Source organism: Pseudonaja textilis, chromosome 1, assembly GCF_049901715.1.
Source record: "Pseudonaja textilis isolate UNSWEBS1 chromosome 1, rPseTex1.2, whole genome shotgun sequence".
In the NCBI taxonomy this organism is placed as follows: domain Eukaryota; kingdom Metazoa; phylum Chordata; class Lepidosauria; order Squamata; family Elapidae; genus Pseudonaja; species Pseudonaja textilis.
In genome coordinates this window covers 166,532,390-166,546,653 of record NC_141990.1, presented here as the reverse complement: position 1 = coordinate 166,546,653, position 14,264 = coordinate 166,532,390, and the positions used below count along the sequence as shown (strand labels likewise).

Genomic DNA, 14,264 nt, shown 5'->3' with positions numbered 1-14,264 from the left:
GTTTGCTCACATACAATTACTGATCTATTTACACTGAACAAAAATGCAGATACACTTCTGTACTTACCTAAATGTGGAAAGAGATCAGCATCTAGCTGATGTTTTTGAGTGCACAGTTTCACCAGTCTCTGTAATCGGCTCCTACAGAATGAGTATGGGGAGAAGGCTGTGGCTTTCATTAGGATCCTGTCAGCCCTGGGTGGGTCCGGGGCATGAACTTTAGTAGGGTGCAAGAGAGGCAGAGGTCTTTTGTTGGCCGACTGCCTGGCTTGTGCTATAGCATGTGTGGTGGGTGCCACTCCCTGCATTGGTAGGCTGGTATTCTGAGGTTGAGGTGACTTGCAAACTAAGCCCTGTGGGAGCACTGCTGGCTTTAAAGACGTTGGTGTAGGTGAGACATGGGCATGTTGCTGTGGTTGCAAAGGCTGCTGCTGCAAAGGTGCAGGAACGGGGTTAAAGTGCTCTTGGCGAACTTTCAGAATCTCAGTTTCTTTCTGGCGTTGACGGTTTTGGGCTAATTTGCTCTGCAACTTTTTCTTCACAGCTGTCCCTTTCTTGAGCTCTTCATCTTCCTCATTGAAAGCAAAGGGGTCTTCCAATTCTGCTTCCAAGTAGTGGAGAGGAAGCCGGGCCCCTGGTGGAGAGAGGGACATCCCATCCAGGCCATTGGGCATCTTCAAAGCAAGTGGAGGAACTGTCAGGCTGAAGGCTATTGAATCCATCTGGTGTCGAACTTTTACCTCTTCTATTGGATCATTCTTTTTCTTCCTCTCCTTTTTCGGTAAAAAGCCAAGAACTTGTAAATGACTGTTGCAATACCTTTGAAAAGCAAAAGCAAAAAAAATGTATTTTTCTCATAATATTTATGTCTGAAAAGAACCAGGAAGAAAGAACTAATCATCAGCACTTTGTTATTCAACCAAAACTGAGAAAAAAATAATCTATTTATATTTATGGGAAGACTCCGTGAAGGACATATAAACTGTCATGCTCAACTCTTCAAAAATGAAAGCAAAACTTGAATTACAATAAACATTTTATGGAAACAATTACCATACCCAGAGCTCTGAACATTTGCAGTTATAATCTGCATATTTTTTTAAAAAAATAGATTTTATTAAATTTACAATTTAAAAACACATCGACAATACATTTACAAAGTAGAAAGAAAAACGGGAAGGGGGAAAGAAGGAAAACACCCGGCCTAGCACATCGGATAAAGGCTAGTTGGGGGAAAGGGAACGGATATAGAGGGAGAGAAGGGAAGGGAAGGGGAGGGAGAATAGGGTAGAAATACAATTAAAAACGAATGATATCTTTTTGTGACAGTCTGTAAGGATCATTTCTCTTCATCATATCCAATCTACTCCTCTTTTCCATTATGTTTAGATTACTTTTTATCATTTACATAATTTGTCTATGTGTAAGCCCATTATACCATGAGTCCCAGTTGTTGTAAAATGTTGGGGACTCTTTGTTTTTTAATGCTATCGTTAATTTATCCATTTCAGCACACTCACAAATTTTCTGAATAACCATTTGCTCTGAAAGTGTATGAGGTAATTTCCAACATTGAGCAAACGCTAATCTAGCTGCGGTTAGAATATGAATTATTACATATTTTGGATAAATATCTATCAGAGATCCCTAACAGGAAGAACTCTGGTTTATAGTCTATTTGTTCTTTAGTTATCTCCTCCAACCATTTTCTAATTTTTTGCCAAAATTTTTGGTTAGTTTTACAAGACCACCACGTGTGGAAAAATGTTCCTTCAGTGCTTTTGCATTTCCAACACCTTGAGCTCATGTTAGGGTTCATCTTCGCCAACCTCGAAGGGGGTAAGTGCCATCTATATAACATTTTATACATATTTTCTTTGTACGCTGCTGATTTCGTAATCTTGATGTTTCTATTCCAGATCTTTTCCCATTCTGTTAATGTAATGCTTCTTCCAATATTCCTACTCCACGTTATCATGTTCCCTTTCACTATCTCTTGCTCTAATTCTACCTCCAATAAATATTTATAAAATTTGGAGATATTCTTTTTATTTGGTCCTAATAAGATTTTATCTAAATATTGTAATTTGCTATAAATTCCAAACTCTTTGATATCTTGTTTGTATCTGCTATGGATTTGTATATATAACCACTGGTCAATTTTAAATCCCTGTTCCTGTAAGTCCTGTCGAGTTCTTAATTTTCCTAGAGGGTCTAATAAATCTTTATATTTAGTCGTTTTTGTTATATCCAAATTGTTGGGATGAACCATTGCCTCCATTGTTGAAAGCCAAATCAGAATTTTTAAATAATGTTTTTTGCATATTTTTTTCCAATTAGTTAATAATGAATCTCTAATAAGGTGTCTATGAAAATACGACTGTTTAGTTTTCCCCACATCCCATAGAAATGCGTGCCACCCTCTCTGAAGATCATGCCCTTCCAAGGCTAAAGTTCTTTTATTGAGTAAATTGACCCAGTCTTTTAACCATAATAAGTTGGCTGCCCAATAATATAATTCCCAATTTGGGAGCGCTAGCCCCCCTCTACTTTTTGCATCTTGTAAAGCCTTAATATTGATTCTAGCTTTTTTCCCTTGCCAAATAAATTTAAGTGTTACCTTATTTATATCTTCAAAAAAAATTTTGGGTAATTTATTTGGGATTGTCTGGAATAAGTAAAGGAGTTTTGGTAAAATGTTCATTTTGATCGTGGCAATCCTGCCCAGTAGAGAAAGCTGCAGCTTATTCCAAGATTCTAGGTCTTTCTTAATTTGCTTTAATAGTTTATCATAATTATTCTCTTTGAGCGATTTACTATGTGGTGTTAACCATATGCCTAAATATTTGACCTTTTTTGTTGCCTGTATCCCCATGGTTTTTTCTAATTCTTTCCTCTGATTCTCTGTTAGATTTTTAGTCAGTAATTTTGTCTTATTTCTATTAATCTTTAATCCTGCTACTGAACCAAATTGTTCTAGTTCTTTTATTAGGTTATGTCCTTTTTCCATGGGTTCCTCTAGGAAGAAAACCATATCGTCTGCAAACGGCTGTAGTTTATATTCCTCTGCTTTGATCCTAACTCCTTGGATTTCAGAGTTTTGTCTTATCCGCGTTAACAGTGATTCTAAAGCAAGTATAAATAGGAGGGGTGAGAGGGGGCAACCCTGTCTAACGCCTTTTTCAATGTTTAATGGGCCTGTTTGTTCACCATTAATTAGTATGTTGGCCTGTTGGGTGTTGTAAATTGTTGTGATAATGTTCTCGAATTTAGTGCCCAGACTCATGTTATAGATTTTTTGTATTAAAAAGTGCCAATGTAGATTATCAAATGCTTTCTCCGCATCTAAAAACATGAGTGCAAATTGTTTCTCTGGATGAACTTCATAATATTCTAAGACGTCAATAACGGTTCTTAGATTATTTTTGATTTGGCGGGATGGAAGGAAACCATTTTGGTCTTCATGAATGTATAAATTTAAAACTTGTTTTACTCTATTCGCTATAATTGAGGTAAATAATTTATAATCAGCGTTTAAAAGTGAGATTGGTCTATAATTGTTGATATATCTGGCATCTACATCCTCCTTCGGAATTAACGAAATCAACGCCCCCCTCCATGAGTCTGGCATTTTGGCTGCCAAAAGTACTTCGTTAAACACTTCCAGCATCAGTGGCCCTACTAACTCTATTGTAGCTTTGTACAATTCTACTGGAATCCCGTCTGGACCAGGGGATTTATTATTACTTTGATTCTCCATTGCAGATTTCAACTCAGACCATGTAATATCCTTATTTAATAATTCTTTCTCTCCTTCCCCTATTGTTTTATCATTCGTATTCTCCAGATAAGTTCTTATTTTGTCTTCATTGATTTCTTCTTTTTTATATAATCTTTGAAAATAGTTTAATATATCTTTTTTCTTCTCAATCTCATGTTGTGGTATGCCTTTCTCGTCTATTAGTTGGTGTATCAGTCTCTTTTCTTTTTCTTTTTTAAGTTTATAAGATAGCCATCTTCCTGGTTTATTGGCGTGTTCAAAATAATTTTGTTTGGACCTTCTCAAGCTAACTTCTATTTTATCTTGTTCAATTAAATTCAGCTTATGTTTGGCTAATATTAACTGGTTTTGTATTCCTTGGATCTTAGGGGTTTTTTGTAATTGTATTTCTAAATCTTTGATTTGTTGTTGTAATACGTTTTGTTGGGCATAAGTTCTCTTGTTTCTCATAGCATTATAGGAAATTGTTGTACCTCTTATAATTGCTTTCATAGTATCCCAAATATTCTGTTTTGAAGTTGTTTCATTATTATTATCTTTTAGAAAATAGTTTAGCTCCTCTTTCAGCTTATTAATATACTCTTCTTCATTTACTATTTGGGTGTTCAGTGTCCATCTTTTTTTTATTCCTCTCCTATCTCTCCAAATTAGCTGTATTGGGTTGTGGTCAGCCCATTCATTTGGTAGGATTTTAATTTCTTTTATTTCATTAGCCAAATCCAAATCCATCCAAGCCATATCTATTCTAGTCCAAGTCTTATGTGGATTAGAATAGTATGTAAATTGTTTCTCTTCAAGATTCCGTTCCCTCCATAAATCTTTTAAATTTAACTCTTTCATCATTTCCTTACATGCCGCAGAAAGTTCCCTTTTCCCCTTCTTGTTTTTTCCCATATTACTATGGTCTTTTTGGTAGTCTGCAATGGAGTTAAAATCGCCAATCAAGCAAATGTTCCTTTTTTCAAAGCCTACTATTTTTTGGTGGAGGTGTTTAAAAAATTTCCCTTGGTCTTCATTTGGGGCATAGATTGCTACAAGTAAAAATGCGATGTGGTTTATCCAAACTTGTATAACCAGAGTTAACAGGGGAAAAGCAGCCTAATGTCCCCAACATTAATATACAAACTTCCCTATTATCCTTGCAGGAAGCTATATCTAAAATGCAAGAAATGATGATTAAAAATCACAATGAAACTAGAGCAGATATAAGCGAATTGAAAGATGAGATGGGGAAACTGAAGGCTGAAATGAAAGCGGATATATCGAAGGTGGAGGGTAAGATAAGGTCTCTACAGCAGGCCATGGAGAAAAACGAAGTGAAAATAAAAGATATAGAGAGTAGAACATTACGCATGGAGACTAACTTTGAAAGGATGGATGAGGAATTTAAAAATGTACTTAGAGAAACGGAAGACTCACTGGTCCACCTCGAGATGGACAAAGCAATGGCGTATTTAAGGTTCCAGAATGTGGCTGAAGCAAAAAATGAAGAATTGGAACATTTGATGGCAGAAATATTGGCTGAATGGTTAGGAAAGGAAAAAGATGATCTAATTAAAGAGTTTGATGAGGTATATAGGGTTAGCACAAGCTACGCCAGATGCAACAACTGCCCAAGAGAAATCCATATCCGCTTCTCTAGGAGATGTCTGAGGGATTTAATTTTGAAAATGTCTAGGGAGGAAACAATATCATATAAAGGCAGAGAAATTATGATTTTAAAACAAATTCCAAAGAAAGTGAGGATGATAAGACAAGATTATAAATTTCTAGCTAATGATTTAAATAAAAAAGGAATCCAATTTAAATGGTTAATCCCGGAAGGGATGTTAATTACGTGGAAAGAGAGGAAAATCAAAATAGAATCGATAGAACAAGCCCAAGATTTTTATCAACAGCTCACGGATACGAATGGTCAATCCACTAAAGAAGAACTTAAAAGGAGACCACAGGAGGACCGATATCATCACAGAACCCAAAAGGAACGACTTTCTCCAATTTCAGGAAGTGATAAACCACAACCTGGGAGAGAAGGGCAAATCCCACAACAACAACAACAAGAGAATCGAATCATTGTTAGGCAAAAATCTAAGCAGACGTAGATAAATGGTGGAGGGGAAGAAGTTGCTCTCCATCAATATAAATGGATTAAATTCAATATCAAAAAGAAAAAGGATATTTTCAAAACTTATTCAACATAACGCAGATATAATATGTCTTCAAGAAACACATATTTCGAAAAATGATGAAAGACATCTAATTTGTCCAAAATTAGGGAAACTTTTTACGGCACCGGCTGATAAACAAAAGAAAAAAGGAATTGCAATTTACGTAAAACAAGATGTAAGGGCAGAATTAACCTGGTCGGATAATCTGCATATTTAAATGATGCCCATTTGTAAGGGAGGATGGGACTGATTATTTAAGTGTAACTGTACCACAAATGTAACAAAAACCAAAACATAAATAAATGTTCTTTAATTCCTTTAACTTGGCTTCACTGTTCAATTGTTCACAGTTGGAGATTAAACTCTTTCTAAAATAAAAATTCCAAATGAAAGAAATACAGTCCAAACTCAAAGAGCAGATAACGAAGCAATAAAAAAACCAAAAACAAACTGCACTAAAGAAAGTTCTGTGACAGACCAGGATAATTAATTACAAACTTCAAGAAGATAACCAGGTATAATCCTTTGGAAGAATGCCAACAAAGATAAACCTTATCCAGGAATAAAACACTCTGCTTCCAGCATTTGCTAGCACGCAGGTCCAAACTCTTATGCAGTTCTCACATCTGCATCCCATGAAGAGGATCAAGGCCCCCTCCTCCTGAATAGACCATGTCTTTCCCTTATCTTCTCCTCCCTGCATGCCCTAGGATGGATAGGGGATGGGCCTGGGTCCTCCTCTGCCTGTTCAGCCGGCCTCTGCCCTTCCCCAGCCTCCTCCACAACCTCTGGAACCACCCTTCCACTCTCCCTGTTGGCTGTTCCTCCTCTACCTCAGAGTCAGTCTGCATCAGGTGCATGACAGTAACAGAAATCTTTCAAGACAATCTTTTTCATATCCTAATAAAAATAGCTGTGTTAGAATTAACACATTGTGGAAGCTTAATTCTCTAACACTTCTGGCTTATGCTTGAAATGAAGAAAAGTGTAAAAATAGTCTAATTTAATAGTCCATCACAGAAAATTGTTTAAAAATGGAAAAGTCTATCATTTTAACTTTACTAAATCCAAGAGAAAACTCTGCAATACAGTATACTGGTGTCTGATAAACTAGGAGCAGGGTCAGCTCAGCCCCCTACTCACAATGAAATTTACCAGGTAATCTTATACTGCTCATTTTTGTAAATTAACCACCCTCACAGCATTTTTATGATAATATAGAAGAACTGAAAGAATTATGTATGATGTCCTAAACTTCTTAGATGGTGAGATGCCAGAGTACCAGATTCCCATTATTTTCAGTTTTCAGCCATGATTTTAAAATCCTGTCCTCAAGGGGCCAGTCATCAATATTCTATGAACGAATAAACAGCCACTTCCAGCACCGTCAGTCAGTCAGTCAGTCAAACAGGTAGTATAAAGCCTAGCATCATTTTTGTACTCCACTGAAAGTTTCCTTCTATACTATTTTGCTTGCAGAGCCAAATAAATCAGAATTACCCAGGTCTAAATATACTATAACCACAGATAGACACATTATAGTTATTTTCAATAACTATTAATTTGTTTCTATAGCTAGTGCTGGTTTTGCTTCATTCATTATTTCATTAAATTTATAAGCTGCCCATCTCAATTACATGATCCTGGGTGGCTATCTAAGTTTTAAAACAAGATAAAGCATTATAACAAACTAATAAATAACATATATAATAGGCAAGATAAAAACCAACCAATGCAGCAAATAACACAACCATGCTATTGTCTCAATACACTTGGGTCCCCAGGCTCTCTAATACCATATACAATTTGAATAGGATCAGCATGCTGTGTTCCAAGCTATCAGCTTCAGCCACTATCATAACAGATGAATTTTTATCAACTGCAATTCCCTAATTGTACTCAAAAGTAGGTTCAAACCTTCAGTTGATGACACTACTGATAGCTGAAAGCACAGAGGATGTGCAACCTTGCAATGAAAATCAAATGAACAAAATCCATAAAATTAAATATAAAGAAAACATAAAGCACAATAGGTACAGAAATCATCCTTAGAACTGAAAGTGAAACTACTGAAGTGGTGCATAGATTTTCATTTTAGGAGTAACTACCAATAGTCCATCAATATATTGCATAATAGCACTTGGTGCTATTGTAAGCCATGAAGGCCTTGGAGAAGACATTCAGCTGCCATAATGTGTCTGTATCAGGCCTGCTCAACACATGGGCCGTGGGCAGCAGGCAGCCTGCTAGGCAGTTTTGTGAAGTTTGGGAGCATTTTTTTTTTAAGTCAATCAATCCGCTATTACCAAACACTGCTGCCTGCTACAAGGACATACTGCCAAGTGCATCTCAAACCTCATTAAGGTCATAAGCTCCACTGCTGCTGCTGCCAGAAAATATTTGTAATGCAAGTATATGCAAACATGTATAGGATAAGTCTCAGATTATTTACTACTTACACAGAATTAAAGGCACATATTATTTTGAATACCATTAAGAGAATGGCTGGCTGCTTAGAAATATACACACATGATAACAACATAAAAAATAAGGTTTAGTGGAACTGGTGCAAAATCTTGCTGGTTCACACTTCTCCCACTTGCAGTAATTATCTTCTGTTAAAATGGCACAGGAAATTTTGTTGTTTGTTGGAAGAGAAACTAGATCTATACAAAAACCTATCTTACGTATATACTGATAAACAAGTTAAAGCATTTGATTTTAACTTCTTTGATCCCTCTTTTTATTTTTATCCTTTTAGAGATAACTTATTGAAGCTTGCAGGCCACAAAAAAGCAAAATACAAGAACTTAAGAGAAGAGATAAGAGAGGATCAGAGCAGTTGCACTATCCATTTTAAGATCTAACCTATCTGCACTGCACTGAGGAACTAGAATGGTTCAGTGCTATCCATTTACAGGTGGTCCCAATTTAATGACCACAACTGGAATTGACAAGTTGAATCAGAAATTAAGTGAAACTGCAATTGTGCTTATGATCTTACTTCAACTTTCCTTTGCTTTACAAACAAGCAAAGGTTGTATCTGCAAGGACTGCTCACAATGTTATTTTATAATCATGTTCATATCAACAGTGAACAGTCACTAAGCACGTCAACCATTAGAGGACTGTGTGTATCTTGAAAAAGAGACCATTATAAGTTGCTCATGTTGTAGCAGGGAACAAATTAAGTTGTCCATCATTAATTTATTGATCTATTAATCCTATTATTCCACTGTTCACTGCTGTATATGTACATACAATACGTCAAATATTATTGAGCTAGAATTTAAGGTGCACCTTCCCTTTGAGGGAAGTCAAGAAATGTTTATATTTTTGGAAAATATGCATTATTTAAAGTCATATTTCATCATTATCAATATATTTAGCTATTTGAAAGAAGAAGGGGCGCTGGTATTACCTGTTACGCTCCTTCTCAGTGTGCTGAGAGAGAATCCAAAGAATGGGTTAACTCTGCCTTTCTGCCTAGAGACTGGGTCCTTTTAAACTTTGTAGCCATGCCTCCCTTGACTGTGTCCCAGTTTTGATGAAGGCATAGAGGTTGACTGATCTTGTCCACTCCTGGACTCTGGACCAGATGGTCGCCAAGGTGGGATTGGACTCTCTCTCAGCACACCAAAGGAGAAGCGCATCAGATAAGACCAACACCCCTTCTCCAGTGTGCTGATGAGAGAATCCAAAGAATGGGACATACCAAAGCTGGTTTGTCCTAAGGGCGGGCCTTGGTCTGGTCTTGAGTCTCCAGGTCTGTGTGCACCTTGTGGAGAACCCATCTGCCGAAGGCCGCTTCAGCAGAAGCGAAGATGTCCAGCTTGTAGTGTCTGATGAATGGGGACAGTGAGAAGCAAGTTGCTACCCTACAGACTTCCTCGATAGAGGCCTGTGTCACCCCTGCAGCTGTCATGGCCGCACTCCTGGTAGAGTACTGTCACTTGCCGGGGCAGCAGAAAAGTATGAAGCTCATATGCTTTGGCGAGTCATACCCATATCCACCAACCCACAGTCAATGCCGTAACCTTGCTACCCAGCAGAGAAGGCTGGAAGGACACGAACAGAGACGCTATTTTCCTGAAAGGAGCTGTTCTTTTGATGTAAGTGCAGAGGGCCCTCCTGACAATCCAAGGTGTGCCACTTCTTTTCCAGGGCATGGGTTGGGCCCGGACAGAAGTCTGGTAATATGATTTCCTGTGCCTGTGGACCACCTTGGGGAGAAAGGAGGGATTCAGGTGCAGAACTACCCTGTTTGAATGGAATACACACAGGTCCTTCCTTATGGAGGCGGCCACCAGCTCCGAAATTCATCTGGCCAAGGTAATAGCCACGAGGAAGGCTACCTTGCTGATGAGGAAGTATAGGCTGGTTGCCCGTAATGGCTCGAAAGGTGCCAAGGAGAGTGCCTGCAGGACCTTGGGTAGGTTCCAGGTGGGATACCTGTGTACCAGGTTGCAGGTTTAAGTTGATTGCTCATTTAATGAAGCTGCGCACAATAGGATGATGCACAGATCCTCACATGACAACACCGATGACAGAGCTATCACCTGCCTGCATATGGTGTTAGGGGATAGTCCCTTGTCTAGCCCATACTGAAGGAATTCCAGGATCTGGCCCACTGATACAGAGATGGGATCAATGTTGCCTTTGGAGCACCAGCTACAAAAGGCCTTCCAAATCGAGTCATAGATTTTGTTAGTTGACGGCCTCCTAGAGGCCTGGATTGTACAGATTACCTTGGTAGAAAACTTGCCCTGTCTCAAAACTCTCCACTCAAATGCCAGACGGTCAGTTGGAGCCATTGTGGTTCTGGGTGGAATAGGGCTTCCTGACTGAGGGATATTCTGTCCTGTGGAATCCTCCAGAGCCTGGATACGGACAGACTGGCCTGATCTGCAAACTATGGCTGTCTGGGCCAGTGGGAAGCCAGGGAGTAATACCTCTGCCTTCTCCACTAGCACCTTCCTGATTACCACCGGGATCAAGTGAGGGAAAGGCATAAAGAGTCCTTGAGGCCACAGAATGCAGAGTACATTGGTCCCCTCTGCCCCTGGTGTTGTAAATCTGGAGTAAAACCTCGGCAGGGTTTAATGGGGTTGCAAACAGGTCCAGGATCAGGGTCCTGAACCGTTCTGACAGTTCCCTGAACAGTTCTGGATGCAGGCACCACTCTGAGTGGCTGACTGTGGTCCTGCTGAGCCAGTACGCCTGTACATTCATTGTCCCCGAGATGTGTTCCGCTCTGATGGAGAGAAGATGCTTCTCTGCCCAGAGACCCAATTGCTCTGCCTCCCGCATGAGACCCCTGGAATGGGTGCCCCCTTGGCAGTTACTGTGAATCTTAGTGGCTACATTGTGTCAGAATGAGAACATGATGGCCAGAGACCTTGCCCTGGAACCATCTGAGGGCCAGATGGATTGCCCTGAGTTCCAGCCAGTTGATGTTGTTTGCTAGATCTTCCTGCAACCACTGCCCCTATACCATCTGTGATTGAAAATGGATGCCCCAGCCAAAGATTAGCTTGTTGATGTCCTGGTGGAAACGTTGATCATCACGTAGAGCTCTCGCTTGCATCTGGTGAAGCCAGAGTAAGGAGACTCTGTTGAAAAAAGAGGCAGTCGTTGCCTTGACAGCCCAGGCCACCACCTAATGGGCACCGTGAAGGGTCAGCTCTGCCCTTCTGTCCTCTGTTTTCAAAGTGTCCACTGTGTCTTGAGAGAGGAATGTAGAGGATGTTAAGGCTGTCACAGGTCCATCTACCATTGGTAGTTGTAGCACCTCAGTGAGGTCTGTAACTACATTGTAATATCTTTTGTCACTCTCACTTGGATTGGGGTATGTTCCTAGTTGGACCCATTGCCCCTGAATAATGACCATGTCCCGGAATAATTTGGGCGAGGGGATCTCTCATTCTCCATTGTTGGCTCTGAAAAGAGCAGTTCACTTGGGTCTGGTAAACCCTATGCTGGTTCTGACGTACTTGGCTCTGCTCCCATGTGAGCTGTGGTTTTGGCTTTATACAGAAGGGGTTTAAAGAGGGCCAGGTGAAATAGCTGTGTGAAAGCTAGGGGGTCAGGAGCCAATCCTTCATCCTCTTGAGAATATTAGTTCTCTTTGGTCTTTGTCTCCTGAGAGCCATTTCCTACTTTGTAGGGATGAAGTGTGTGAGTTAGATTCCCTAAAGCTCTCCAAGTGTCTTTGAACTTGGGGTGCCAGGTGTTGACTATGATCTAGGCAGGAGTCTGATGCCACAGAGGGAGTTTGGCTTCTTTGCAGCAACCCCCTACTTTATGGCTTCTGAGATCAGAAGTTTCATCTGCTCAGAAATTTCAGGTCCCTGGTTCTCCCCTGGGTGGAGCCCCGCCGCTGTGGGAGTAAACGTGGCCTCTGGGGCAGGGTTCCTCTTCTTTTAAATAGGCTCCCAATGGCTGGCAGTCTATTTGACTGTGGAGCAAAGGGATCCTCATTGCTGCCTTTTATAAATGGTAACTGTGGGGATTGTTCTCTGGCACCATCTGGGGACAGAGTCTGGGAGCTCAGAGTCTCTTGCTTCCTGGCTGGATCAGTTTGCAAAGAGTGGGAAATGATAGGGTCTCCCCCAGGGAAGTCTGCCCGTCTCCGTCTCTCAGCTTGCCTCTCAGCTTTGGAGATCTCTTTCTCCAGGGCTCTTTGACGCCTCTGGGCATCCCTTTCCTCAGCCTTAGAGGCTTTTCTGGAATGCAGGGCTTTTGCCCTTATTCAGCTATTCTTCCATTGCCTGCTAAGGGGACCTTCTGGGTAAATCTGGGGCTGTACAGGGGAACCAGGTCATCTCCACTCATGTGAGTCACCTCATGGCTCTCTGAAGCAGCAGTATCTTCCATCCTTTGTTTCTCCGTCCTTTCCCCCCCGCTCTGTTGAAGGATTTCCAGCGCCCTGCTGGGCAGGCGGCTGCTGAAAAGCACACCAAATGTTGGCTCTGTTTGAATGAGCTGGAAGATGGCGGCTGTGCTGGAAAGACCTAGGTCACCAGCCACATTGCTACAGCAGCTATGCTGGTTGGACCGGAGTAGCCAGCTGAGTCGTTGTGGCGGCTGTGCCGGTAGGACCGGGGAAGCCCATTGAATCATTGCAGCTGCTGTACTGTTTGTCTGGGAAAACAGATGATTGTTGCGGCGGCTGTACCGGTTGGACTGGGATAGCCAGCTGATTCGTTGTGGTGGCTCTGCTGGTTGGACCAGAGGAGCCAGCTGATTCACTGTGCTGGCTATGCCGGCTGAGCTGGGGAAGCCTTGTGTTCGCTGTTTGTGATCAGGTCATGAATCCAGCTTTCAAGAGAATCCAAAGAATTTAACTCTGCATTTTTGCTCTGTGGAGCTCTTGCTAAATGCTCTTGCAGAAACTCTGGGGCTAAGAGTCAAAACTGTGACACAGTCAACAGAGGCATGGCTACAAAAAGGACTCCGTCTCTGGGCAGAAAGGCGGAGTTAACCCAATCTTTGGATTCTCTCGTCAGCATACTGGAGAACTAACAACTAACAAGCCACTAGATAAGCAAATAACTTTTAAAACAGGAAAAATGAATGGTTCATATAACAGAAAAATATAACAGAAGCAAAAGTCCAAGAAGCCATATAGGTACTCTTAAAAATATTATAGCACATTGTATTTATACTCATAAAATGACAGTCATAGGGAACTTGCCCATTCAGAAAAAGGCTGCAAAAGAAAAATACTGGGTTGCAGCCTCCCACCATTTTAAATTTCCTAAGAAGCCTTTAAAAATATGTTAGATAACAATTTGTCTGAAGTAGTGTAGGCAGGGGGTTGGACTAGAAGACCTCCAAGATCCCTTCCAACTCTGTTATTCTATTCTGTTCTATAATTGATCAGACTCCACTAGTATTTATAAAGAAAAGGACTGTCAAAAACAGTGCTTTGTTGGAGATAAGCTTCTTTAAAACATGTTTTACAGTATCCTATACTTACCAAGTTTAGGGAGAAAGTAGGGGATTACATAAATATGATTGTGAAACAAAACCTAAAAAACTCAGAGGATACTATTCTCTTAAACTACATACCTAATACTTGGAATTTGACAATCGGGGAATATAAATGGGCCCAAAGACTGAAATTACAGCATTGGGAAGAGAAATTCATGGCTCATTTTTCTTAATGATTGAAGACCTGATTGTACTTGCCACTTATTAGCAGACTGCCTAGACACAGACTATGTATCAATAAGTATAATGAAATATGGGACTGATTTGTACAAAATACAGTAGATTAAAAAAGATAGTTGTATAAATGTATCAGAAATATA

At 40.2% G+C, this 14,264-nt stretch overlaps 1 protein-coding gene across 1 annotated transcript in view; it reads right to left on the bottom strand.

Annotated features, from left to right (window-relative positions):
• INO80D (INO80 complex subunit D) overlaps nt 1–14,264 on the bottom strand; it is a 50,473-nt gene that overhangs the window by 17,642 nt on the left and 18,567 nt on the right. Inside the window, exon 4 of the mRNA XM_026707844.2 lies at nt 68–819. Coding sequence (XP_026563629.1) covers nt 68–819 — 752 coding nt within the window. The remainder of the gene's footprint in view (nt 1–67; nt 820–14,264) is intronic.